Source organism: Calypte anna, chromosome 4A (assembly GCF_003957555.1).
Source record: "Calypte anna isolate BGI_N300 chromosome 4A, bCalAnn1_v1.p, whole genome shotgun sequence".
Taxonomy (NCBI): domain Eukaryota; kingdom Metazoa; phylum Chordata; class Aves; order Apodiformes; family Trochilidae; genus Calypte; species Calypte anna.
In genome coordinates, this window is record NC_044248.1 from 14,062,837 (window position 1) to 14,090,066 (window position 27,230).

The 27,230-nt window shown below is 36.7% G+C and overlaps 1 protein-coding gene across 1 annotated transcript in view; it reads left to right on the top strand.

The window, feature by feature from the left end:
* Positions 1-25,549, top strand: part of N4BP2 (NEDD4 binding protein 2) — a 31,672-nt gene extending 6,123 nt beyond the window's left edge. Inside the window, exons 4-19 of the mRNA XM_030449999.1 lie at positions 39-1,260; positions 2,059-2,183; positions 3,403-3,491; positions 4,213-4,289; positions 6,001-6,156; positions 8,427-10,756; positions 12,118-12,203; positions 12,911-12,953; positions 13,961-14,205; positions 14,436-14,459; positions 15,589-15,707; positions 17,049-17,187; positions 17,293-17,478; positions 19,660-19,828; positions 21,458-21,581; positions 22,398-25,549. Coding sequence (XP_030305859.1) covers positions 39-1,260; positions 2,059-2,183; positions 3,403-3,491; positions 4,213-4,289; positions 6,001-6,156; positions 8,427-10,756; positions 12,118-12,203; positions 12,911-12,953; positions 13,961-14,205; positions 14,436-14,459; positions 15,589-15,707; positions 17,049-17,187; positions 17,293-17,478; positions 19,660-19,828; positions 21,458-21,581; positions 22,398-22,443 — 5,180 coding nt within the window. The 3' untranslated portion in view covers positions 22,444-25,549. The remainder of the gene's footprint in view (positions 1-38; positions 1,261-2,058; positions 2,184-3,402; positions 3,492-4,212; positions 4,290-6,000; positions 6,157-8,426; positions 10,757-12,117; positions 12,204-12,910; positions 12,954-13,960; positions 14,206-14,435; positions 14,460-15,588; positions 15,708-17,048; positions 17,188-17,292; positions 17,479-19,659; positions 19,829-21,457; positions 21,582-22,397) is intronic.
* The last annotated feature ends 1,681 nt before the right edge of the window (positions 25,550-27,230 follow it).

Here is a 27,230-nt window from a genome sequence, read left to right on the forward strand (position 1 = left end):
AGTTGACCATACTTTATTCTCTTTACCTTATTCAACAGTAGAAAATGCTATGGATTATCTGCTAGAGCTGTCCACCCATGCCAAAGGAGTAGCATCTTCAAAAACCTTGAGTTATGATTCAGTAGCATCATCACTAGCTCTTATTAATCAGCAAAGATCTGTTGCAAATGAAAGAATGGGGGGAAGTACTGCAGAACAAAGTAATTCCAAGGAAGATAAAGAAAGGGTCCTATCACCTGATGTGGAGCTGACTGAAGAACTGGATTCATTAATAGAAAATGCCGTTTGGAAATACAACTTGAGTGATGAATTGACTGATTCTACAAATGACCAAGTAGTACAAAAGTACTGTGTGGAACATGATGGCTTTAATGAATTTCTTGAGTGGGAAAAATCTGATTCAGGTTGCGGTGACCTACTTTTCCCACAGCAAACAGGGACAAATAATGAGTTTTTAGAAAACTTTGCCTGTTTTCAGCCACCCAGGAGTCAGCTGAGAACCCAAACAAACTCCCCAGCTGCAACAGATGATTTCGAACAGATACTGGAAGATGCTGATGTGTCAGACATACATGTTCAACATGATGTACCTTCAGAAGCCTATAAGCAATCAAATGGAGAAATATCATCTGGAAATTCTGAACAAACTCAAGATACTGTTTTGGATCAAAAAAATGTGACAGCGGCTCCTGTTGTGGCCTCCCAAAGACCTCTGGAATCTGGAGTAGCTGGCACTGCAAGTTCTAATTCAGGATGCTTAGAACAGCATGAAGAGGTAGTGACTGCCTTAAGCAGCCACCAAAGCACTTCTCTTCCAGAACCTTCTGTCTCTCTTCAAACATTCAGTTTCAAAACCCCAGAACCTGCTGATTTTCAGCACACTCAGCAGGGTTGTAACTTGACACCATCGTGTCAGCTTCAACAGGACTGGAATCTCATGGCTCCCGCTTTTTATCCTTGCAGTGGAAATAACAGTTTTGTAATTCCTGTGGCTGTAGGTCCAGGGCAATGGAGACCTGTTTCAGACTCTAGGACTTTGGAAAAAGGACCTTTTTTTCCCTCTCCAGTGGTTTCAAATGCCTGGGATAACAACCCTTCTCTGAAGGTATGGGGAAATCAAGATAGAAACTCAAAATTGAACCTCTCGCAAGCACAGCAGCCGCCTGTTTGTCACATGATGAGAAAAAAGATGCATCTTGTAGGTCAAGTACTTGTTCTTCTCAGAGGTGTTCCAGGATCAGGAAAATCGTATTTGGCAAGGTAGAACATCTATATTGTGAGCTTTTAAAATAAATTGCATAATTGTGTACAGGATTTAGTGCAGGCAGAAGCAATTTTTTGACATTTGCAAGTAGTTATGCTTATACCCTAATTGCCATACATGATGAGTAATAATTATTGCAGCTGAGCTGAGCTGCTGAGCTCACTGACCTGTAGTGAAAATAGAAATAGGAGGGGTTACCTTTAACTTCCAGCACTTACCAAAAGCATTTGTGTCAGCAGAGGATCCTTGTAGTAGTATTAGATGTGCTATGTTCTTTCTGTCACAGTTCATTTCAGGTATTTCAGTCCAATAACATGGATGGAAATAATGCCAGCTCTTTATAGGCAGCAATTCCCCTTCCACTGTTGGAATTTGTGTAAGTAGTACAGGTGGAGCTTTTTGGAATGAATTACTGATTTCTTTTCTAACTCTCCAAAAGCCTAGATTGAGCTTAGACTGTTTTGTCCAGCAGATGAAATATTTGGTACAATTAAGACTGCGTATGTATTTGTCAGTGCAAAAGTATGTCACTAGGTATAGATGGAAAAACACTTCCATAATTAGAAAATGAGACTTCTAGAGAACCTTTCCCCTAGATATCCTCAGCATTTGGCAACTGAGTGAAACTATGGCAGATCACACTTGCCTGCAGCATGATTTTCACCCCTTTACCTGAATTTGCTGCTTCCATTCCATATAATCTTGGTTTTGTGCAAGTGACTACATGCGTGTATGTGTCAGCAGAGCTTGGAAGGAGAAGGGATAAAAGCTATTTACTTTTTGATCTTTCACAGGACTTTGCTTGAGGATAATCCAGATGGAATAATTCTTAGTACTGATGATTACTTTTATAAACACGGACAATACCATTATGATCCTGATTGCTTAGGGGAAGCACATGACTGGAACAGGAAACGAGGTGAGAAATAAATAAGGGATTAGCTTGCAGTTAAGTGCATGTGTGCTGTTCAAAAAGCTGCCTGTCTTGCAGTGCCTGTGTCACAGGACAAGCAGTTATCCCATCAGAGAAATATTTCTTAATATGTATGTGGAAAAATAATATGAGCACAAATTCAGAAGTCATCTGTCCATTGTGTGATTAAAAATCCCAGTGTCTTTGTCCAAAGACTGTTTTGTATTCAGATTTTATCACAGTATGTATTTTGGGTGGTGTCCCATTTCTGGAGTGGTAATTTGTGCTGTCTCCCAGAAGTACTTCATTTGAGATGAGCCATTATATGAGCATATGCAGTAAGTGATGAGGATGTTGATAGAAATAACACACAGATATTTTTGGCTCGTGATTATTTTTTCTCATGAGCAGTAAACATGTGACAAATTTATAACAAAATCATAAGGGCAAGGCAGAATTAATGAGGGTTTTTTTTTTTCCATAATCAGTATGGTTTTTGATAGTGGCTTCCAATAATCCCACTACAGAACAACTCTCTTATTTGCTAAATTTGAACCATGATCACTTTTCTACTTTTCTAATCAGTGGAGAAGTGGGTTAATAAGAAACATGTGAGTCAGTGATAACTTTAATTGTTCAAATGTATTGTAACATAGCTACAAAAGCATGGTTCTGTACCTAGTGATTCTAGCTAGTCATAAAAAACGCCAGTGATTCTAAACACTAAAGCTAGTGATTCTAAAAGTTAGTGATTCTAAACATTTAATTACTGTTTATTTAAATTACCATAATTGTTTTGATTTTTCATATTTTATATACAAAGTAGACTAATCTTAAGACTGTTACAAAGCCAAGACTTTTGTATGCAACAGAGAAATCCACTTTAAGGTGATCATGTAGTTACTTTTAGTTTAATTTACTGATTGTTTAGTCTTCTTGGTGTATTTTACATTTGCATTTTCCATCCTTGATTATCATACATACATTACTTTAAAAAAACGATGCTGTATCTCAGTGGCTTTACATGTGAGGGGAGGAATTACTGAAATGATGTCCTTGAAACAGAACAAGCCATGGCAAGACTTCTTTACACAGTGGATAATAATTTTGGATTATGTACTTTAAAAATATTACAAATTTAGAGAATTAATATAAATGTTACACACCCATCCTATTATAATGAAATGAACCATATGACTTTCTCTTGTACATATGTGTCTTTCAGCCAAAGAAGCATTTGAAATGAGAATCTCTCCTATAATAATAGACAACACAAACACACAAGCATGGGAGATGAAGCCTTATGTTACTTTGGTTAGTATCAGTTTGATTAGTGTGGAAAGGGATTATTGATCGGCATGGCAACAATATATGTTTTAAAATGAGATTGTCTTTCTCAGCCTAGCTGTTATTCCACATGGAAGTTTGGGGTAAAAAACCCAAAAGTGTTAAATGGAAATTGTATTACCCAGTGTCATATTTTGTGCATTCCTGAGCACTGACCTAGCCTAGTTTCCAGTGACAAAGTCAAGTGCTATGCTCTTTGGCACAGAAACAATTGTTGAGGAAACTGCATTCTGCTCTCATTTTATATGAACAGTAAAATTACAAGTTACTTTTAGAATATAGTTTAATTAACACATTATTAACACATTAATTAACACATTAATGAGTGATGTTTGATGCTACTTGAAACTTTGAAAACTCGATCTTAGCTTCATCATAAATGAGACAGATACCAGTTGACCATTTGGAGGTCTAGAATTATCAAATGTTGCTAGCTTGCTTGAGGTTATGCAGATTTACTTAATATTTTTAATTGAAGTGATGAATATGTGTATTTTTTTTAAATCTCCATTTTACATAGTCATAGGTGAAACTCTGAACTAAAAGTATGTAATTCCAAATGTCTAATTGTTTTCAAAAACTATAAAAAACCAGTTTTAAAGAAGCAGGCTGTACATTTTGTGTGCTTTTTCACAGAAATAAGAAATGGATGATGTGGCTTGTTCTTGTTTATATCTGTTTTGTTCAGGCTCAGCAGTTCAATTACAAAGTCATTTTCCGAGAACCAGACACTTGGTGGAAGTTTAAGCCAAAAGAACTTGAAAGGTAAGAATATAATGGAAAAATTCATATTAGATGATACATAGTTCACAGCCCAAAACCTATTATTTTTAAAAAGATACAACTTAGTACAATGGCTGAGGAAGCAGTAAAATACTAGTCAAGATCTTTGCAATAGTAAATGGCATTTTAGTATTTTTTTCCTTCAATGTATTATGGTGTTTTATCTGTTATGATTTTTTTTTCTGTCATTTTGTTCTGATTAGGTACAAAAGAGACTTACTATCACTAGATACTATGTGATATTATCATGACTGCAAATCTTCTGAATTTAAGGCACAGTGTCTGCTCCTTTGGGTTCCTGGTGTTGCAAAAATGGTGTAAGAATAGGCTGGTTTTGTATCTGGCTGGTCTGTTGCCTTATTTGAAATATTTCTGCTGTTACTGAGTTTATGACAATCAGCACCTTATGGTATGGGAGGGGCAAATCCCTGTGCATTACCATTGATGTTTGCCTCTTCTTTAGCGGGACCTTCTACACAGTCACCCATTCCTTAGGGCCAAAACAGACAAGACATAAACCCTATATAAGTGAATAATAAGGTAACTGGAAGACTGGCTGCATGCCAGGTTCAAAGGTTATGATCAGTGTTTCCAAGTCCAAGAGCAGGCTGATGTTTCTCTAGGATTAATATTAAGACCACTACCATTTAATGTCCTTTTTACAACTAGGATGTTGGGACAAAGTGCACTCTCAGCAGAGTTGCAGATGGTACTGAATTGAGCAAGAGTAGTTTTTTGAGCCTTAAGAAGAGGAAGTTAAGGGAGGAATGTGTTGTTGTGTTCTACTGCCTTTTGGGAGGTTATAGAGAAGACTGAAAATATATTTTCTGAGGATTGTGCTGGGATAGGACAAAACCAAAAGCAAGTCAGAATTGGGAAATTTTGATTACTTAAAAAACTAGAGCTTAGTTTGAAAGGGTGATCAGGCACTGAAAGAGGCTTCCTAGAGAATTTGTAGACTTTCAGTCATTAGGGACATTCAGAATTTGACAAATCTCTGTGCAACCTGATCTAGCTGTACCTCTTCTGAGGAGGAGCTTGGACTATGCCCCTTTCAACATAAATTATTTTGTGATTTCACAATACCTGTTGTCATCTCAATTTGAATGCCTAGCTTAAAGGTGGCCACTTTTCAAATGAGGTAAGGAAGGTTGTTTTCTTTCTTAAAACAGAACTTAAACATTTCCTCCTGTACCTTCAGTTTTTGTTCTAAGTTAGTGAAAATTACTAGGATGTCCAAAATGATAGGTGAACAGGTTTTCCTCAAGGCTCAAGGAGTTCTTAGTTTTAGCAAAACCAGTGAAGGAAGACTGAATTCAGAAAGCTTCCACACCCATTTTGATTTCCTACATCATTGTCAGAATCTGATGTGGTGTGTTTTTGATACTTACTTGAAGAAGGTGAATTATTAGTACAGGTTTAGATTTTAGGATTGAGCCAAACATCCTATTGCAGAGCAAGACCACCAGGTGGGGTGGAGAGGTCAAGTGGAGTCATGATTTGTCTAACATTCCCTGTTTGGAATGCCTTAGTGCACTGATACAGAAAGAATTGCTGTTTCACAGCTTTTGTGTCCCCCTGAATTCTCTGGTTAGTAAACTTACTATAATTAAATTTGTTATTGAATTATTATCTTCTGTCATTGTATTATACAAATCTGAAACACTTCTTTTTATTTTTTTTTAATTCACAGGCGAAACATTCATGGTGTGTCTAAAGAAAAGATCAGAAGAATGTTGGAACGATATGAATTCTGCCTTTCTGTCAGCTCAATATTGGATTCTTCTGTCCCAGACAAATCAGAAGCTGCTGGCTGGAGTGAAGATCCTTATCAGGAGGAAAGCCATAGGTTAGATTCTTTTACTACTTTTATAGTCTCAAACAAAAGGCTAAAACTTCAAACTTCATAGCATCTGTCATGGACCCGAGTGGCAGATCTTAAGGTCACTTAAAGAATCCCTGACAAAGGTATTAGGAAAAGGTGATTTTAGTACAGATTTACAAAAGCCAGACTTAACAGAGTTTGATGGCAAAGATCACTTTCTTACTATGTGAAAGAGACCTGTATGGGTTGGAATTGGATTGAAGTGATTTACTGAGGATCAGAGGAATTGGTATTTACTGAGACCTTCCCATTGAGTCCTGAGGTTTCAAGTGAAGCTCCTTGCTTTCTCAACTCCTTCTCAGAGAGCAAGCAAGGTGCAACTGAATCCACTCCTGGTCCCAGACTTGGTCAATGGTTTATCACTAAAGGGTTTAGATATAGGAATTTCATTGTAGTGCTTCAACACATTATTATGGGTTTGGTGTGATTTGGAATAGCAACAGTTGAGATTGATTTACACTATTATAACAAATAACAAAATTAGGTTGTATAATTTTTTAGCAATATTTAATTAGTAGCAACTCTTAATCAGGGATCAACAACTTATATAATCAAAGTGGTTTAATTAAAAATTTAACAGAGTTTCTAAACTAAATTGCTTACACACACACACAGAGATATAGATGTTAACCCGTGTCAAGATGTTAATGAATTTTGGTGCCTACTGATCTTCAAACTGCACCAAGAAAAAACTTGCAGTGAAATATTCTTCTGACTTATCTCTGCAAGACTGAGTTATAATAAATGACTGTGATTCAATCTTTTTGCTGCAAAATTCTAAGTAGGAGACTGCTCACTGTTTTCTTTCGGATACACCAGCTTCCTTCATTAGACATAGGGTAGCAATCTGCTGAAGTCCCAGAGAGCTCCAAAGGGCCTCATTTTAGGATCATTATTTGTAAGCATCACAAGATGGTTGACTTTGGTCAGTATTTTTCCATTGTGGCCACAATTTGAGTAAGGAAATCTTTAGCAACTTTCAGAGTGGGCTTATGATCCAAGCAGGAGGCATCTTGGGGATGTTTCCCAGGCAACAGGAGTTCCAGGTGGATTTAAGGAGTGCCCAGTCATCCCAACTGAGTGCATTTGCACTAGGACAAGGAGTTACCAGATTGTGTCAATTTACTGCCCTAGTTAGCTCACCCTGCTGCATTTGCTATTGAAACAAGAACACTGTTGGGCTCACTGCCCTTGTAACTAAAGCAAGAACAGTGTTGGCTGGTTCAGTGAAAGGAGGAATTTACCACCACAGCAACAGAACCCAAGTAATGCTGTTGAGCAGTGAATACATTTTAAAAATATATATAAATAATAAAAAGAAATGCACTACATAGTTTTCTTAATTTTTAAGAATTTCATGTTTTCTAGAAGCGACTGGTCAAGGCATATAGTCAACTCTCTGATGCTTTCTGAAAACTTCCTGGTATGGCTGTGTGTTACTTCTCAATAAGACAATTAAGTGACTTTCTCTTATCTTAGAAATGTGCTGTTGGATGTGTCTTGTAGATACAAAACACTTGAAATCTGTGAAATGCTTATCAGAAAAATGTCCCAAATATGAACAAATCACTATTCTTGAGTCTGTGTGTTGGTATTAGATGATTTTTTTTGTTATATAAGGTGAATTCTTTGTGCAGTAGTAATGAGTTCCCTACCTGGTCTTTAGTATATTTAATTTAGACTTGTCTAGATCTATACTGGTTAAATTCATAACTATTTTGTAGTGGCTGATTGAATGGTGCTGTATAAGCACCGTAACAAGGCATAGAAAAACAGATCTTACTGTATTTAGTATTTGTGTTTTTCATGTTTAATGTATTTGAAAATGCAGTGAGCACTGATAACTAATGGAATGTAGTAGATTGTGAAAAATGGTATGATAATGGTATAAACATAGCTAGGAAATCACATGCCATATCATTTTTAAATTAGAAACTTTGTTTAGCATTTAGCCATCAATAAAGAGCAATAGTCATTAAATAAAAGCATACTTACCAGTTTTGCTGGTCTGCTTTGCTTAGCTCCTTTTCTAGAAAGTAGTGTTGAGTTTAGGGATAAGTCTTAAATTTGTTGTTCTCTCACTGGAATTCTTAACTGGATGATTAGTGTACTAAAAGGTCATTTCTGGTCTTTAATTTGAAAATATTAAATAGACAACCCAAAATGAAAAATGTGGACAAGTTCATAAAGAAGGTTTGAAATAGATTTATCTTTCATTGCAATTTGTCTTTCAGAAAGAGAGAGGCACATTCTGATGTAAAGGAAGAAAAATCTTTTGCTTGTGATGTGGAGCCTCTTGAATTAACTGAAGATAATAAAAATTTTCCCAGTACTTCTCCAGCATCAGAAAGTAACTGTGATCCTGGACATCTTCAGAAAGAGGAAAAAGAAATGAAAATGAACACAGTGGAACACAGTTCTGAGAACAGCACTGTTCAAGATGACTTCAATGTTTCTTTATCAGATTCTGTAGAAAAAGAACAGGCCATGGAGAAGAAAGATGTAAAGGGAGAAAATACAGAAAAAAATACTGTAACAGAAATGAATGAGGTTGATATGACCACAGCTGAAGAGACTGTGTGTTTGCATACAGGAAGAGTCGAGGAACACGACAATAACAGGTTTCTCAAAGTTCAAACTGAAGTTGAACAGTTGGGTAATACATGTGTGGACCCAGAATCAGCACAAAGTAGTAGCATACTGGAACCAAGTAGCTCAGCTTCTGACATGTCAGAAAAACCACAAGTACTAAACTTCCTGGGTGACTGGCCTGTAGAACAAACGATGGGCCAGAGAATCAAAAGAGCTAGAAGACTAGAAAAATCTTCTGAAAAGAGTGATAAGGAAAATAAAACTCCCAATCAGCAGTATACTGAGTTACATAAAGAAGAACAGGCAGGCTTGCATGGGACCTGTACCCTTGAAAAAGCACAGGAGGAAGGAAATGTAGCCTCTAGTTGTTCCTCAGCTAGTTCAGATAAAGTTACACTGGAATTTCAAATGATAGGACATTGGCCTGTCTCAGGCTCCTTAGAACAGAGACAACAAAGGTCAAGGAGAATAAGAAAGACAAGTCTAAATCAGTCTGATGAAGGTAGAAATAGTGAAGGTGACATTAATAGAAATGTTCTTGAGACAGTAGATGTGATTTGTGGGACACCTGCAAACATTGCAGAGCAACCAGATGCAAAGAGTTTGCATATGCACGAATCTGAAACAGTAGCTAGTGAAACTGTTAGTGAGAAAAAAACCCAGCAAAATAAGAGAATGAGGAAACATCACAAATTAGCTCTCACTTTTACAAACAACAATTTGCCACATCCCAGGGAAGAGGAACACTTGTCTGTACCAAACACAGCAGAAGAGGGACATGACACAAGCTCATGTGGACAAAGAAGTAGCTATTCACAGACTGAGTCACAGGACTTTGCAATCCTATGGAGATTAGAAAAGAAAATGCTTTTTCCTGAGACTACCAAAGTGTTACATGGTAGACTAGATGGCTTCAAATCAAAAAACATAGATAATGTTTCAGATCCTCTGGAAAAAGTACCCTATCAAGTTATGTATGATAAAAGTACATTTGTGGAAGAAAGTGAACTTACCAATATTGATGAGTCCGAAAAGCTGAATACACTGTGTAAGCTTTTTGAATCTGTGTCATTTGAAGCTCTGAAAGATCTGTATGAAAGATGTAACAAAGACTTAGACTGGACCACGGGTCTGCTGTTAGACTGCAATGAGAAATTATGCAAAGATGTTGATACTGAATGCTTTCAAGTAAGAGAAGATGAACCAATTGTCAAAGACTTTGATTTCAAGACAGGTACAAACTATGATGAGAACTGCAAAGACTCTGAACAAATGTCTCAAATAACTGGGGCTGCTGGTACTTCTGAGCATTCAGAAGATATGAGCTCATCACTCAGCATTGCAGAAAGTAGAGCTACCAAGGCAACTGTGACAGATGGTGATGTGCCTGGCTTGTTGACTGCTGCCTCATTGCATGATTCAGCAGAACTGAAAAATTCTGGAGATGCATCCCCTCAAACTGATGGAGGCAGTTCAGTAGAAGGTATCCCTGAGATACCCATTTCAGGAAAGCAGAAGATAGAGTGTGAGAGTCCTGTTGAAGAAAATACAAATAATCCATCAGTCTCACAATTTGATACAGGTTTATGTATACCCATGACTTTGCCTCACAGTCCTAACATGACTTCTGCTAATTTAAAATTTGAATTAAATAATGAAAGTGACAGTAACTCTTCAGAAAGCAATGCAGAAAACTCCAAAGTGACTCCATTGCTGGAAATCGATCATGCACCTCTGGTGGATCCTAGGACTGATAAAGAACTGGAGACAGATAAAGAAATCCAGGGGAGTTCCAGGGAGATACATGGTAGAGAAGTTGAAACTCCAAGCTGGGATGACACTAAAGCCAAGATACACAGACCTATACCAGAATCACATGCAAACTTCAATATAGATTGCCTAGAACTAACATTGCCTCCTGAACTGGCCCTCCAATTGAATGAAATATTTGGGCCTGTTGGCATTGATGCAGGTATGGGCATAATATTATCCACATTTTAATGAAAAAACTCAGTTTGCATAAGAAAACCTTTCTTCATTTGCCTGTTCTTTATTTCTCCTCATGCTTGATTTTTAGGGAATAGACTTGTACAGTTCCTCTTGATACTGTCGCATGCTTTTGTGAATCCAAAAATGGAACTGAACTAAGCGTGGCAAAAAATAAAAATGCAGTAGTGCTACCTTCTGCCTTTTTGTATATGCTTGGACTTTTTAAAAGAGTAAGAAAATATGTTGGCTTATTTGCATTTTGAGCAACAGGCCTTTGAGCCTATATTCAGACTCTGAAAGGATATTAAGATGATGAGGAAGATGCAAATTATGAGTGGTTAGGAATAAAGAAACCTCTAGGCATCAGTTAAATCAGGGAAGGGGAATATGAGTGATTCTGAGTGAAGATAAAGTGTGGCTGTACTTAACAGATGAAAACAGATGAGTCTGCTGAGAGGCTGTGATGAAAGGGGCCATAAGCAGCTTGAATGTCAATCACAAAAGTTAAAGACTGATGAAAAAAGGAAGAAAGGAAATGCAAGGAATATGTAGATAGTTTTCTATTTTCTTTTTTTTTTTCTCTTATGAAGATTACTTAATGTAGAGCCTGGGATACTTTATTTATTGGTGGCTTTTACTGCTGACCTCTTTGCCTTCCAATCCCATCTCCTCAAAAAAAAAAAAAAAAAAAGTCTGAAATATGTCCTGCCTTTTAATTTGATACATATTTGTTTCTTGCCCTCTTATTTTTGAAAGGCTGAGAAATAATATCAGAAAGATCTTTAAAGATGTGTCATTATAATGCCATGAAAGTTCCCTCAGTTTTCTTGAGAGTTGGAGGGGTTGTTGGGGTTTACCTCTCTGAGTTTGAAAGGAGGGATGCGAGTTTTTCTGGGCAGTGGCAAGTATGTTGTGTTACATCAAAGCAGCTGCCTGAGAGTTGCAGTAAAATGGGGAAAATCACAGTTTAATAAATGAAACAGTGCTTGTAAATGATCAGTGGCTTTGTAAAAGGAAGTTCTAGAAAAATGAAAAAGAATAAAAAGTGGAGTTGCTCAGGTAGTCCTATTTCAACAATATACAAATAATGCTAACTTGGCTTTTGCTACTCTTTGAGTTTTTGAACAGCAAATAATGAATTCTATGTGGAGTTACTTTTTCTTTCTTTTTCCCTTTTTTTTTTAACTTTGCAGTTGCTAAGTTGTTTTTTTTTGGGGGGGGGGGGGCATGACAGTTTGTACAGAATCTCCAGAATTCAAATTAATAAATCAAGGTGACTACTTTTCTTGCTTAGGTAAGATTCTATAGAATGCTTTAATTAATGCATTTTCTTTCTTCCATAAGGATCACTAACTCTTGAGGATTGCGTGGTTCATATTGATCTGAATTTGGCAAGAGTGATTCATGAAAAATGGAAAGAATCTGTTGTGGTTAGTAGATTATGTTATGGTATGGCATGCTTGTGTTTTGTCAGATCATTTGTCTTCTATGCTTTGGCCTGAATGTATAAAATAAGAATTATCTTTGCTAGAGCAATGATAAAATAAAATAGTAGTTTGTAAAATATGTGCAGTGTAGCAGCATGTTGTAATCATCGCAGCTGCTTAAAAACTGTTTTAAGGGATGAAGAAACTGCATGTCTAGAGTGCCTCATCACAAAACCAGTTTTCTTTAAAAAAGGATTATAATCCACAATGTTGGATTATAAAAAATTCCACTCACCAAAAAATAATTTCTGGCTTTCTTACATATAATAAGAATTATGTAAACAAAACATACAAAACATGTTGATGTACATTAGTTGAGAAGAGTTCTCTAACCTCTGCTCCTCTATAGCCTAATGAAACTTGGAATGCTTATTGCAAAATTTTTTATTTTAGTTAATTAAGGTTATGAAGACGTAGCAGCAGGACATGTTCTTCTAATTTATTCTGATCTTGGAAAGATAGTTGTATCTTTTAAACTTCACATTTTTATTATTTTTCTTTAATGTATTTCTTGTAAAATACCCTATCTTTAAGAAACACTGTGAGTCAGTGTTTTGAAGCTGACTTACTTAAAAGCTAAAACTTGCAAAGTTTCACTGCAGAATTTATAGTTTGCTTACAACGTTCATGGCTTTACTATTTTTATTTAGAAGCGTCGGAGGAGAGATGAATCGTGTAAGTTGTCTGCAGAAGGTATGTTACATACTTCTCTTACTCCTAAAAATATTTAGTTTGCATTGTAAAAATATTTAGTTCTTTAGAACTTCAGTAAGGTTGCAGATAATCTGTCTGCTGAAAAAAATGGTGGATTCTTTTATTAAGCTAAGCTTTTACTTACTGCACTTGGCTCCATTAACATTTTCTTGTAGTGGTGTGTGTGTTGGGAAAAAAGTTCATTATAAACAGACTTGCTTGTCCCAGGTATTTGCAATTAAAAAGCCTATCATTTTATTCAGAGAATTAAGAGAAGCTCCAACTGGATCAGAGAGCTATTTGGTAGGATTCTTTTAATTTCTGTGATGAGAAAAGGTGCAGCCATAGAATTAGCAGCAGAGTAAGATTTCTGCAGGTGTGGGAGTCAGGAATACAACATTCACACGTTGTTGTCAGTTGTAGCAGGGGGAAGTATGTGTGTGCTCAAAACCTGTTAAGATCCCTAGCAATCTACTTGTCATTCAGCTCTCAGAAGAAATGTTCCCCTGCAGCAGAACCCCACTACTCTTGCATGGCACTTGGGTAAAGACTTGGATTGCAGTGTGAGTGCAGACTTCCCACTTGAGTGATCGAACAGTGCTCATTAGCATTACCTCCTGGAAGTTTAAAACCAGATGGTTAAACACTTGTCCTTAAGTTGTAGAGGAAAGACAGGTAAACATACAGACTTGTAAGTCTCTTTTAAAAGAAAACCAACCTCATAACATACATGCAAGGGCGTTAACAGCTGTAGGGTATGTTTTTGTGCTTGAAAATTTTGTGAGGTGGTCTGATGGTTTTGCAAATGTTTTACAAAATAGATAAGGATGATCAGACAGTCTTTGGAAAATGGAAGTGAGGAAGGTGAAAGCAGTATGTTTTCTGTTTTAGTATTAATATTGTTTTAAAAAACATTTGGGTTGAAAAACATATCTTAATTATTTTGGCTTTGCATATATAAATAAGCTAATAGTTGTTTCATCACCTCATTTTTATTGCTTTTGAAGGTCCTCCTGTGATTCAGCAGATAGATACAGATGGCTCAGAAATGCTGTTACCTCCAAATGCAGACAGTAAAATACAGAAGAAAAAAATGGGCTGGGTTTCAGGCTCATCTAATGATATACAGACTAAAAGAACAGCAACATCAGACATTTTTCCTGCTATGGATCACTGGAATGCTCAGATTCAGAAAGTTTCTCTCAGACAAATAATTTCTGAAGAAATAGCTATGCAGGAGAAACAGGACCTGGTAGGGACTCTACCATTTTTTTAATGCAATTTAAATTTGTAACTATTAATGAAGCAGAATATATCTTATCTGATGGCTCATCTCTGTGCTGCTAATTAGAGCCCAAATTGAGACAAATGCATGCCAATTACTATTGTTGATTACTGTGATACAGGAGTTTGCTTGTGGTAGATATTTTTTTTTAATATATAAATCTCACAAATGTAATATTTTGATTGTTTCACAAACAGATCATGGTGCATTTCACTATACAGGTTAGCATTTCTGTTTGGTTGAATTGTTTTTTGATTGCTCACCTAAAAACAGAGAGATGATCAGTGATTTTCCACAGTTTTTACTGGGACAGTGATACAAAAAAAATCATTACATAGCTCTATGCCTTGTTTGTTTAGATGTGAATTGAAATGAATTTAATACTTTTTGTAAGGAGAACCAGCAATATTTGTAATAGATGAAATGTTTAAAGAAGTACTTGAGGTTAATTTCAAACAGGTTGCGGCAGCCACTTGTTAGAAAATAGTAATTTTTAAAAAAGTTTTATTAATTCTGTATCTTCCACACAGTTCCAGTGCCCTGTCTGGTTGGCCTGTGCATAATGCTGCCCTCCACAGCCTGGCAGCTATTCAGAACAGGCATTTTATTACAGTTGTTGCTTTCAAGTAGCTGTCCTGAAAAAGAGCTTTGCTTTTACTGATATAGGAAGTTGCATGGATTAGCCTGTACTTTGAAAGAATGGCTTGTGAATTCTTTCTTTGAACTGCATGTATGTGGCTTACTGATAATAACAAATGCAGCTTATTTTCAGTTTGGATTCATGGAGCTTTGCTTTGTTTTGAACACACTGTAAAAAAACAACTGAGTATTGGAATGATCAGTCTGATTTGTTTTGTGCTATAATTATGTTTTCTTCTCAGCATGGCTTCATAAATATGAATATTTATACCAGTACAGATTCACATACACCAAAACAAATATACCCTGTTTAATAATAAAATGTATTTGAACCCCAGACTCTCAATATAAAGGGGTGGACTTTGCACAAGCTTTGCTTTGGGCTAGAATGACCAGTAAGGAAGGCATTCCAAAGCTTAAATTCCTCTTAAGAAATCCTCCATTTGCTTTGTCCAAGCCATGAGGGAGTTCAAATGATTGTTGAGTACTACTACACTGATATATAATACAGCTCACCTGTCCCTACTTTATTCTCATCAAATCAATGTGGCAGACTGATATTGGCATGTTGTCACTGCTGTGGGTACATACCTACTGATTAGGTATTTTTAAAAATCTTAATAAATAGCAATAAAGTTGGATTGGCAATGCTGTTACTATATATTTTTATAATAAAGAATTTTTAATATTTTCCCTTTGTCTTCTGGGTAGAATCGTGTTCCTTCTATGTCTAGGAAAGACTGTGCTGCTAAACTAAAGGAGAAGCAACTTTTTGCAATGTTTCCAACTATTAATCAAAATTTCTTAATGGACATCTTCAAGGACAACAAGTAAGAAGTCTTTGAAGTCCTTCCTAAAAATGGTACTCGGTAACACTCTGTAGTTAGTTAAGCATGGTTATGCTCTTACATGTTAATAGTTAACCATTACTGCTGAAGAATGTTTTTTTTCCAAGCTAGCCCACTTTTTATAGGTCTAAATGAAGGCAAAACTTGCTGGTCTTAAAAGCAAAAAAGGCATAACAACTCCATGTGTAGACTTGTTTTCTTTTTTCTTGGGAGTAGACAGTTTCTCTCATTGGGAGAGTCTCATGTCTCTGGTTACTGAGCTCTGTCAGACTATCAGGAACTGTGTGTTTGCTCTAGAGCTGAAGCTTGAAAAAAGTGGGAGAAATTAGTGGGAGTGGTAACAGTGGGTTCAGAGAAAATGGCCCAAGAGGGAAACTGTCATCACCTGATGTTAGCTGTGAGAACTTTCACAGCAGATCTGAAGGAATGAGCATCTCTCCATTTCTTCCTGCTGGCATTCTCTTTTTCTTTCCTGCATTATCTTTCTGGGGCATGTGGCTACCTTTTTAAATCAAAATTCCTGAGAAATGAACTTTTTTCCAAGCAAAACTTACTTTTACATCTTTGTCCAGTTGAGTTTCTGCCTCCACTTATGGGTTTCCATGCCACCTTGTCAGTGTTTCTGCTTGCCCAGGTTGTTATAAAAACATTTCCTCTTGTGATGTTGAAAATATATCCTTCATCCATCTCTGTGGCTCAAATATTTCACCATCTCCTGTTCTTCACATACTAAATGCTCTTCATAGTGTTCTCTGCCTTTACTTTGATCACTCTTCCTGCTTACTGAACAGCAAGAAGAATAAAGAAGAAAGGTGTATTAGAAATCTGGTAGCAATTGATGTCCTATTCCTGTTTCATTAAATTTAATAACAAATCTTGACTGGAAATATAAGGATTTTCCTGCATAATGGTTTCAGAAAACTGAGCTAGTTTTAAACTAGTTTGTACTATCCAGCCCTAACCAGAGAAGATTTAAGATGAAGTAACTTATCCAGCCCAAAAAACAGTGTTTGCTTCTAAACTAGTGTCTGTTTGATTAAGGTAGGGTACAATTTACTTTAGTATTTAATTGTCCTTTTAATATTCAAGTACCCCCTCAGTTATGTTTCAATTAAACAAGACTGCATGTGTGTTGATGCCAGTAATGCAGTCTGCAACCCTTATTTGTAATAATACGGAAAATTCCACTCTAGTGCCTTGTTTCTATTGTTTATTGTATATATTAATTCCGTAACAAATACCAAGTTTTATAATACACATTTGAATAAATGTAGCAGCTATTAATGTATTTTTAGAGTCACAGATTTTACTTATCCTTTACAGCTACTCTTTAGAACAAACTGAACAATTTCTGAACTGTGTTCTGGAGGGAGATCCTGTGAAAACTGTTATAGCTCATGGGACTGTTCTGCAAACTGAAATAGTTTCTTCCTACAGTGGTGCAAAGAACCGAGAGAAGAAGGTATTTTTCTTTTTAATAGTAGTTAAAAACATGTAGTTAGAACCCCAATGTTAATGAAAACGCCCTACAATGCGTACTTAGCTTCCACATTGCAAATTCCTACAGGCAAAAAAAAGTAAGGAAGAAGATGATCCTTTGACTGAAATATTTCAAGATTTTGAGTATCCACAATATGATGACTTAAGAGCAGAAGCTTTTTGTCACCAGCAGAAGAGGCAAGAATGTCTGAAAAAGGCTGGAGAGGCCTTTCACATGGGTATGAGGTCTGTGGCAGCATTCTATGCACATCAGGTAAACATAAATATTGAGCCTTTTGCTTGAATTTAAAGAGGTACTTCAGTGCTGAATTGGAAGTGATAAGAAAAGCATTGTATTTACTAGAGTTGATAAATTTGTTCAGTTATTGTTGCCTGTGTGTTTTATCAAGAATCACCTTACAAGTAAACTCCTTTTCAATAGTAATGTTGATACAGGAAGCTAATGTAACCAGGTTCAGTGGGAAACCTAATGAAAAGTTGTATTTAGTGCTTAGCCACACACCTTTTCTCATAGATCCCTTTCTGGCATCCATGTGCTTGTAATCAGCAAGGTTTGTGTCCGTGTGGTCTGGCCTGTGGTTCACTCATGTGACGTGGGCTGCTGCAGACACTGAATCCTCTGGATGTCTTTTGGGTTCCTCTTAATTAACGATGAACTGGGTTTGGAAATGTTTTCTATACTTAGAGTCGGATAGGCATTAAGATGTGATCATTTGCCTCAGAATCTTGCTTCCTTTATCCTCCGTAAAACTTAGGCAAGGTTGCTGTCTGTTGTTAGCAATTCCTCATTCTGACTGTCTACAGTCGTGTAGGCTGCAATCTGTCTTGGGTTGGGATGAACATGAAATGCCATCTTTTTTGCCATCTATATGATTTTGAAGTGTAGATCTGCTGCCTATCAGTCTTGAGTTTTCTGGCTTTGGACCACAAGCTTTGTGATCTTGATTCAAGAAGGTTTCTTGGTATATACTAATTCAGCTACTGCTGGATTTTATTCTTGATTCTAAGTATCAAATGCTCTTATAACTGTTCTGTACATTCCTTTCTTGGTGCCTTTGCACCAGCCCCTTCTATTCACGCTTCTGAGATCACTCCTAAAAATTCTGTTACAAGTATCTTCCAAGCTTGTAGCTAACAGCATGTAAAAGTTTGGTAAGAATTCACATTATAGAACATTTAATTCTAAAATATCAATTGCTTTCCAACAGAAGAAAAATATATTAGTGAATCAATTGAATTTGGTTATCTTAAAGATTTCACACAATTGGTATAATGTATAACTCTTAAATGTTTACATTTTTACCATGCATGTAGGAAATACTGATTTTCTGTCTTTCTAATGAGCTATTTTGTGGTTTGTATATTCTTGAAGTTTGGTGAGATTCTAAACAAAGGTCTGCGTGGTTTAAAATAGAAATGTAATTTCAAATCCTCTCTTTTGTTCGTAGCTTATAACAACAAGTACAATCAGGAACTTTATTGTATGTTTTCTTTTAGGTAATAAAAATGCAAACTAAGCTACCTTTTATTCATGAAAAAATTCCACTTTTTGCTTGGTGGCCTCAGGCTATCTTGGAAATCCTCTGCAAGTTAAGAGTTTTTCTGGTGTGACACTAATGAGCTTCAGAGGATCTGTTTTAAGAAAGTGTAAAATTGACTGTCACCTCTGTTCTCTTGAGCCCTTGTCAGTCCAAAACCTGGAGTTAAGTCTTCTGTTCCTTTTTCAGACAGGTCCTACAGACCTTCGAAGACATAATTTATCTCTCCAGTCTCTCAGATATTACCACTGCAAGATTCATGGGAAATAGTTGGTAGTTGTTCACTGTGTAATGTGAATAACCCTAATTCCAATAGGGACTGTACTGACCTTGTCAGTTGTAAAATCTCTGTCAAAAATATTGGGAGAGATAATGGATAACTATTAAAAAAACCCCACAAAGCCAAAAACAAAACCCCAATTGTTTGCCCTTGGCTTGTCTGATATTATGGAATGCATTCAGAAGAATTAACCTCAAGAGTAACACTCAGCAGGTTTTTCCTGGGCTGTTAGCCAGTTTCTCCATTATTGCTCCATATAAATTTTAGCAAAATACTTTCAGAAATTAAAATTCTATTGTTAGGATAAGAAGTCTGAAAACCAGCATGGGGTGCAACTTTATAGCTTACATAAAAACCTTATGGGTTTGTGCCTTTGCTGCCTTCTAAGGCTTTTGTTATAATTCCTTCTTCGTGCCAGATTTGAGCAGTTTCTTAAGAACAGATTTCATTAAATCTCTGTGTGAGTAGATCTCACTGAGCCTCTTCCAGAAGTTCTGTTGCAGTTACAAATTTTACTGCTTCAAACTGGGCTAAAAGCACCCTGCCAGGATTGTCATTTTGAACCCAGTGACCACTGTGCCTCCGGGTGTAACAGCTGTTGTGCTTATGAATACAGGGTCACCTCCATGAGCAGAAGATGAAGGAAGCCAACCATGCTGCTGCTTTGCAAATCTTTGAAAAAGCAAATACTTCCTTGCTGCCTATGAACGTGCTGGATCTGCATGGTCTGCATGTGGATGAAGCTGTGAATCACTTGTCCAGGGTGCTCCAGGAAAAAAGTGAAGGTGGGAACGAGCTAATAATTCTTGCCTGCTAGAAGTTATTCTCCTAATTTTTTTTAGTAAGAGATCATGACATATGGCAGTATTGGAGGGAATGAAGGTAATTTAATAACATGTAAATAAACAACAGGCTTTTGTGTTGCTTTACTTTCAGTTATCCCATGGAATTTCTTTTCTTTAACATGGCAGTGATTGTTTTTGCTGTCTGTCCCCCGTGTCGTGTTTGCATTGCTTCGTCAGAGCTAAATTGCTTTTTTAATCTTTAAAGAAAAATCATTACGTTGGAATTCTAACCAAAATTATTATATTGTCTTCACCTTTTACATGAAAGTGTGGGATTTGAGCTATCTTTCCTTAACTTCCATATCGATTTATCAGCAGGATCTCCTGGGATCAGAATTCCGCTGCTTCCATAAGTGTCATTGTGTACAGTTGTGCTTGAGGGCTTGTTTTTTCTCCCAGTGGAGTGCTCAAGTACCTCATGAGTGCTCATGCTGTAAAAAGATAAATTGTCTGCATTACTAGTTTACCCTATAAAATTAAACACCCTGGGAATGCTTTTATATGAAATATTTCTTATGTAAGGTACCACTGCATAAACCTGATTTTTTGAAGCACTGACTCCACACAGTAGAAGCAATTTAATTATCTCTGGTATACATTGAAAGAAACACTTGCATTATCTTTTGCTATTCCTAAAATGACATTTGTATACTTTAAGGTGTAATCTAATGCTTTTTAGAGCTGAATTTCCTGGGCTGCATATAAGTCAGGAGTCCTGGAGTGATGTTCAATCCATTCACAACTTAGGTGAATAAATAGGTGAAAAAATAAAACAAGTTCGTTTCAGAGTGTATGCACAGAAAAGGAATCAATTCTGAGCATATTAAGTGCTAGCAGAATTAATAGTAAACTACTCTAAAACCCAAATTAAGTTAAGCAAGAGAGAGAGAGAAGGTAATTGAGGGAAGATGTCATGTGAACTGATAATCTCAAACCGGCAAGTCTTGGCATATTGTGAGAATCCAGCTTAATTTATAATTTTTACTCTTTTTCAAACTCTTTAATCAATTTAGGTTGCTGTAGTTTCTAGGAGAAGAGCAATTTCTTTGATTATCAGGGCTAGATGCCCTAATAAACGTGATGTGAGGTTTCAATCTCTTGATTCACGTGTTCCAGCATAGCAGATATTAGTCCAAATAAATGTGACCTAAATGTCAAAAACTGTGTGAATTTACATTTTCCTTCTTCCTTTTTTTTTTATCCAATAAAATGTTATTTCTTTATGCACATTAAGATAAAACTAAATTACACCTACCTCTTTCAGTTTTGCAGTTTTAATTTACATCAGTGTATGTGAATTCCAAGTGAAGATTGCATGAAATTTCTGCTATGAAATTGGAACAATTTTTTAAATGATCACACCATTCATACTACAAGCAATCTAGATTTGAAAAACTTGACTATATTTTTTTCCAGAATATCTTTTTTAGTAGAGAGGGAAAACGGCTATGTTTATGTAAAAGATACATCGCCAGCCTGAGAAAGCAAAGTTCTAAGTCACTAGTGAGAGTTTTCAGAAGAGTGGATGGGAAGGGAAAGCATTAACTGTTACAATCCCTGCTGTTGCAGAGTACCAGCAGACTGGTGGTAAAGCTTATCTCTGTGTTATCACGGGAAGAGGAAGCCATAGTCAGGGAGGGGTTGCTCGCATCAGACCAGCAGCTATCAGATACCTCACAAGCCACAACTTCAGGTGAGTTTAGATTTTTGTTACTGATACATTTTTCTTAACCTGCATTTAACGGTAAATTGGAGTTAGTTTTACAGTACTGTTAAATTACTAAAGGTTAATGTAGGTTAAGGCAGGTCTGCTGTTTCAGATTAAAGTAGGTCTGGTCATTCATAAATCTAATGCTACTGTGTGACACAAAATCATCTTACATGGGACACCTATGAAACATTAGATCCTTTCCTCTGAGGTCAATAAAAGCACTACGTATTAACTCATCTAGCATAGTTTAATTACGTATTTCCTTTCAAGGTTGCTAACTTTACTGTGAATAGTTGTTAATCCTGCTTTTTATAGGTCTCCAGTACCTGTTCTAGCTCTCAGCTCCTTGTGTGGAACTGCAGTTTAGCAAGTCCAGGCTGGCATCAGTGTGCTTGCTGCTTTTTCTTTACAGGAAGGTATGAAAGTGATTGTGAAGGTAGGACTTGGAAATAGTGAAGATTTCCATTTCCATTTCCTTTTTACTTTCTACAGAAAACAAGGAAGAAAACATGTTTTGAAATAAGGGGGGGAATGAAAGGCGAGCAGAATGGATATAACCAAGAATATTGGGCAGCTTTTAAATTTTTTTCCCTAAATCTTCCTCCTAGTTCCTGCTCTTCACCTCTCCGGACCTTGTAAAATCTTTCTTCACTTTCACATCCATAGGACATGATGCTGATTTCCTGACTCACAGGCACACATACCTGACTGAGAACCTTATCTTCCATACATTTGATGAGGGCTGTATGCATTGCATACAGTGTTCATGTTGTAGCTTCATCTTTTCTCATTTTACAGGTTCACAGAAATAAAACCAGGCTGCCTGAAAGTCATGCTGAACTGAAGAGTTGTCAAGAAGAAAAGTGGAATGTAGAAACTGAGGAGTTAGGTTGTAGCTAAAAACTTTTTGAACTGCAACAGTATTTTGTAGTCAGTTTTAAAGGATGATATTTTATTAGACATGTTCTCAATTTACAGCAAGTGGTTTTGACAGCATGTTTCCAAGAAAATTTTTATGTGGAATTGTTCCTTTTTTAAACCTGCAAAAAGAACACAGGATTTGAAGTCTTAGAAATGCAGATTAAGAACTCTGCTGAGCAGTATATGATGTTTTAAAGGAAAGTTAAAGTACCTTTTTTAAATATAGCTATCTTCTCAGCATACCCAGTCTACATCTTTTGACTCTCACACATTTTAATTGCTGTGGATTCTGTGCTTTTAAAACGCAGTACCTTGTACAAAGTTATTTTGGGATTCAGAATTTCATGCTAAGCCCTTCAGAGGAACACAGGGGAGGTGAGAACTCAGCAATTACTGATATTTAAAATGCAGTTATGGCTGAGTGCTAAATATTTCCAGGTTTCTTCAAAAGTCAGATTTTTTTTTTCATTGTTGTTTTGTAATGGGATGGCCAACTCTCTTGTCCTTACTCCATTCTAAACTTCTGATACCGACAGAAGTTGCATACAAAGGACTGTGCGTTGATACCAGGATTTTGTGGAAATGCCCTTAATTTTTTCAACATCTACTGGATTAAAAGTGTTTCTTTATAGGTTTTCAAATGGAGCAAATCAAGTACTGTTTCACAGGTGTCTAATAGTGATGTGTTTTCATTCTGTGTGTATTAAATTTGATGATTTCCTTGTAGAAAATAATGATATTCTGTGAGATGTTTAAAGCATATTTTTAATATCAAAGCAAATGGTAATACTACCATATCTACCTTATCTGGAAGGTCTGTGAGTACAGAAGTTACTGTGTTGGTTTTGTGTCAGCATCTAGAAACACCTGTGTAAAAAAACCAAACCAAAACATAAAAAAATAAACCCAGACCAACACCTTCTTTCCAAACCCCAATTAAATATAAACATCTCTACTTTGGCAAATGTTTCTAGTAAGCAATCAGAACCTTTTTTTTTATTAGATATATATTCTAGAATGCATTACTACTATTATTTAAATATTTGCCTCTTGAAAGCATACAAATTTTTGTTAAGCATTTTTCAGAACAGATACGAGTTGTGTGTTATGAGCAATATTAACAGGCTAAGGATTAATGAGAGTGCTTTTTTTCATTTTAAACCACTTTTGCAGTAAATTATATTGAGGAACTGAATGCACAAAGGATTTGTGTAAGAATCTGTATGTGTGTGCAAGTTCTGCCATTTGTATGAATGGATAGTAATAAGGAACTTCTGTGGGAAGAGCTGTGCACAGAAATAGGTTTCACTAGAAACTGTGTATGTGTAATTTGCTGACAAACTGAAAGACATGATGCTTCCTGAGAATCCGTATTTACTGTAATATATACACAGTGAATGCAGTGATACAGTAGACTTAAAAATGAGTGTCATGCTTCAACAGATACAATAATCTTTTTCATGGTAATTTCAAGTGTAAGAGCAGCTTGAATAATAGTTAATCAAAGTTACTCTTACTGGCATAATAGACTATGATAATACATTTTATATTTTTGTGAGTTCTTAGTTCATCTGAATTGTGACCTTTTTCTTTTTCTCTGGGCTTTGATAAACAGAAGGTAAAATACGAAAGCTCAGTGCTCCCCAGACAGCACTAGCAGAGCTGTTTCTGCCACCATACAATGTTCTGTGTGGTGAAGCCTGTGCTCCACCCTCTGTGACAATGCCTAAAAGGGACTGAGATGTCATTTAGTAGTTCAGACTTATCAGCTGTCCAGGGTTGCAGATGCTGGAATTGCTTCAGTGCAGCTGGTGTCTTTCTTTTGGACTAGGGAACTTCCTTCTGCTCCTGATCAGGTTTTCCTTAGAGCTATGAATGGAAGGGCAGCTCAGCCTTTTTCTTTCACAAAACCTTAAGCATGTGCTTAGAAGCTGTGCTGGGTTGGATATAGAATGGAGCAGAAGATCAAAGCTCAGAGAGAAAGGACGTAAACTTTTATTGGTAAGGATCTCCAAGCCTTCAGCTACTTGCCAAACTGTCCAGAAAAGGACCACTGGACTTACAGTATTTGTTTTTATAATGTATAGTGAGATTAATTACATCAAATCTAATTGTTCCAAAATGGTATTTCAAAGTAGGTTACATTTTAGAACTTGCAGCCTTTCGGATGTTTTTCACAGTTACATCAGTGAGAATCTTGAGGTATTGTGTAAATCCTGTATCGTTTTATATTTGTAATTAAAATGGCTTCTAGCAGTATTGCCACCAGCACTCTGAGATATGTGACTGTTAAGATACCTATATTGTGTACCACTTTTTATTCTATTCTTCAACAGCATGTGGTTGTGATGACTGGTAGCATTTAATATCTGACATTTGTTTTCTTCTTTACAAAACATCCCAATTTTTAACGCAGAAAAGCTGTCTTTTTTCTTAATATATAAAACTTACTGCTTGTGCTAGCAGGTCAGTAACCTTACAGTAAAGAAAAAAAAAGGCCTGGAGGTGCAATGAAGAAAGTTGTTCTTCTAAGTAAAGTGAGCGTTTGAAAATAGGTTTCAGTTGATTGGGAAAGTAATAGGGCAAAAGTAATTAAAAAAAATATTTCAAGATAACTTGATAATACTTCAATATCCTCGGCCTTTGCTTCTAATAAAACGTGGTACGATATTATTTAAACGGTGTTTTTGTAGGTCTGTTGAAGGACACCTCAGGCAAAGTTTAGCTGGGATTTTTTGTGGCTATTAGAAATCATTGTGACTTGGGAATCCCAGCTTAAATGATGTCCAGGTGCTCGAGTCATAACCTGGAACATCCCTAGAACATCTGGAACCTTGCTGCTGTGCCCATGTACAATGTCAAGGAAGATTTTATGAACTTAGCAGGATGTGTATTTTAGAAGGCTTTGCTTGAGAAGGTAAAATGTAAACATTGTTATGAAATATTGCCACAAAACATGGTGGATAGATGAGGATAATTTTATTCTTTATAATGGCAAAGAAGGATCACCATAAATGTAATACAGGAAATTATACATAGACTTTATGTTGCTGCTGCTTATGTCTTCAAATGCAATTCACATTTCCAGAATAATAGTCCCCTCTTTGCAGACCTGAGGGGAGGACAGAGTGTGAACACTGTAACAAAGAATTCGTTGATTTACCACAATTCATGTTCTTTTCAGAACCTCCCCCCCCCCCCCCCCCCCCAAGCCCCAACCAAAGCCCCACTGTTAATGCTATTTCAGCCAAATAAACTATACAGAGGTTTAAATTACTATATGTGAATATGCATGTGGAAAGACCTAGCACTGCAGCTACCAGTTATAAAAGCTGTTAGGACCAGTATATTGGAAGATATAAATGTCTATTTTTAAATTAAAATTTTAAAATATATTTTTTATTTGTATAAAGTTGTGATTTTGCTGTTAACTATAACTTTCATTTTTTACTGGAATACAGTTTTATAATTTGCATTTAGAATTTCTAATGTGAAAAGGAATTTACAAAAATTGTAAATTTACAAAATCTAGTTTAATAAAGGATTTTTGCCACAAGTACAGCCTTCTGTCTTTCCTTGGAATACTTATGTTTCAGCATGTATCATATTTTGTCTTGGAGTTCTGCACGAAAGCCACTTGCCTTGACTTCAGGATACCATCTGTAGGGAGCTGAAGCAACCATCTGCAGGCATAAAAAGGAACAGATTTGTGGCTTGGTTTTAAGTGTTGCAAGTGGGAGCTGAATGCTCACATTACTGACAATGAGGGTCATTGTTTCAGATTTCTTTTGTCCTGAAGTAGCTGCAGAGGTGCTGTTCAGGCCTGGCTTACTTTGTGTGGGAGAGTGAGGGCAGTGGTGCATGCCAAGGAGAGGGCAGGACTTATCACTGGAGAGATGAGGCTGCTCTGGTTCGACCTCGTGTAGCAAGACCCCTGAGGTCAGAGGCAGCAGCAGCAGCTTGGATCCTGGGGAAGCTTCATCACAACTGCTTCATCACTGTGGGTTCAGAGGCAGTAAGCCTGACTTTCCTCAAGCCTGCTCTGTGCAAGTGCAGATATTCCTGTGTTGTGTCCTGGAAGCATGGAAAGACACCTGAAAGCAAAGTGCTGTCTGGAGTCCAGCCTATTTTGTGACCTGGAGTTGAGAGCAACCAGCTTTGACCTGAATTAACTCCTGCAGGGTCATTCCTTTGGCAGAAAGCAGGGAAGACAAGTTTTGGCAACACTAGGAAGCTTGGCAGATGCTGGTTTAGGCCTGACATGGCTGATTCTGATCACACAGCTACTAGATCACAAAGTCAGTGAATATCAGGTCAGTTGTATGCCCCTTACATACAAGACTCTGTGCTCTGGCAGTGTGGCTTAAGATCTGTGTTGGGACAGTCTGAAATGGTAATGTTTTAAGGTATGGATACTACAGGAGGTATGGATACTACAGGACTTACCTTCTCTGGAGTCCGGGCAGCAGTTCAACATGGACACCCATCTTAACTCCTACCCTGACTCAGCAGCTTCTGTTTATGCCTTTATTTAATCTGTGTGCTGGGCTAGCTCTGAGCTCCTCCCTGCCTGCAGCTGGTTTGCTTGCCTGCTTCTTGATGGCGCTGTGGGGATTTCTTAGAGTCCTCCTATTTACATGTAAGAAGTGGAATATTTTAATTTGTCCTTACTTATTGAAATGATTGGAACTTTAAGGCTGAAAACTGAAG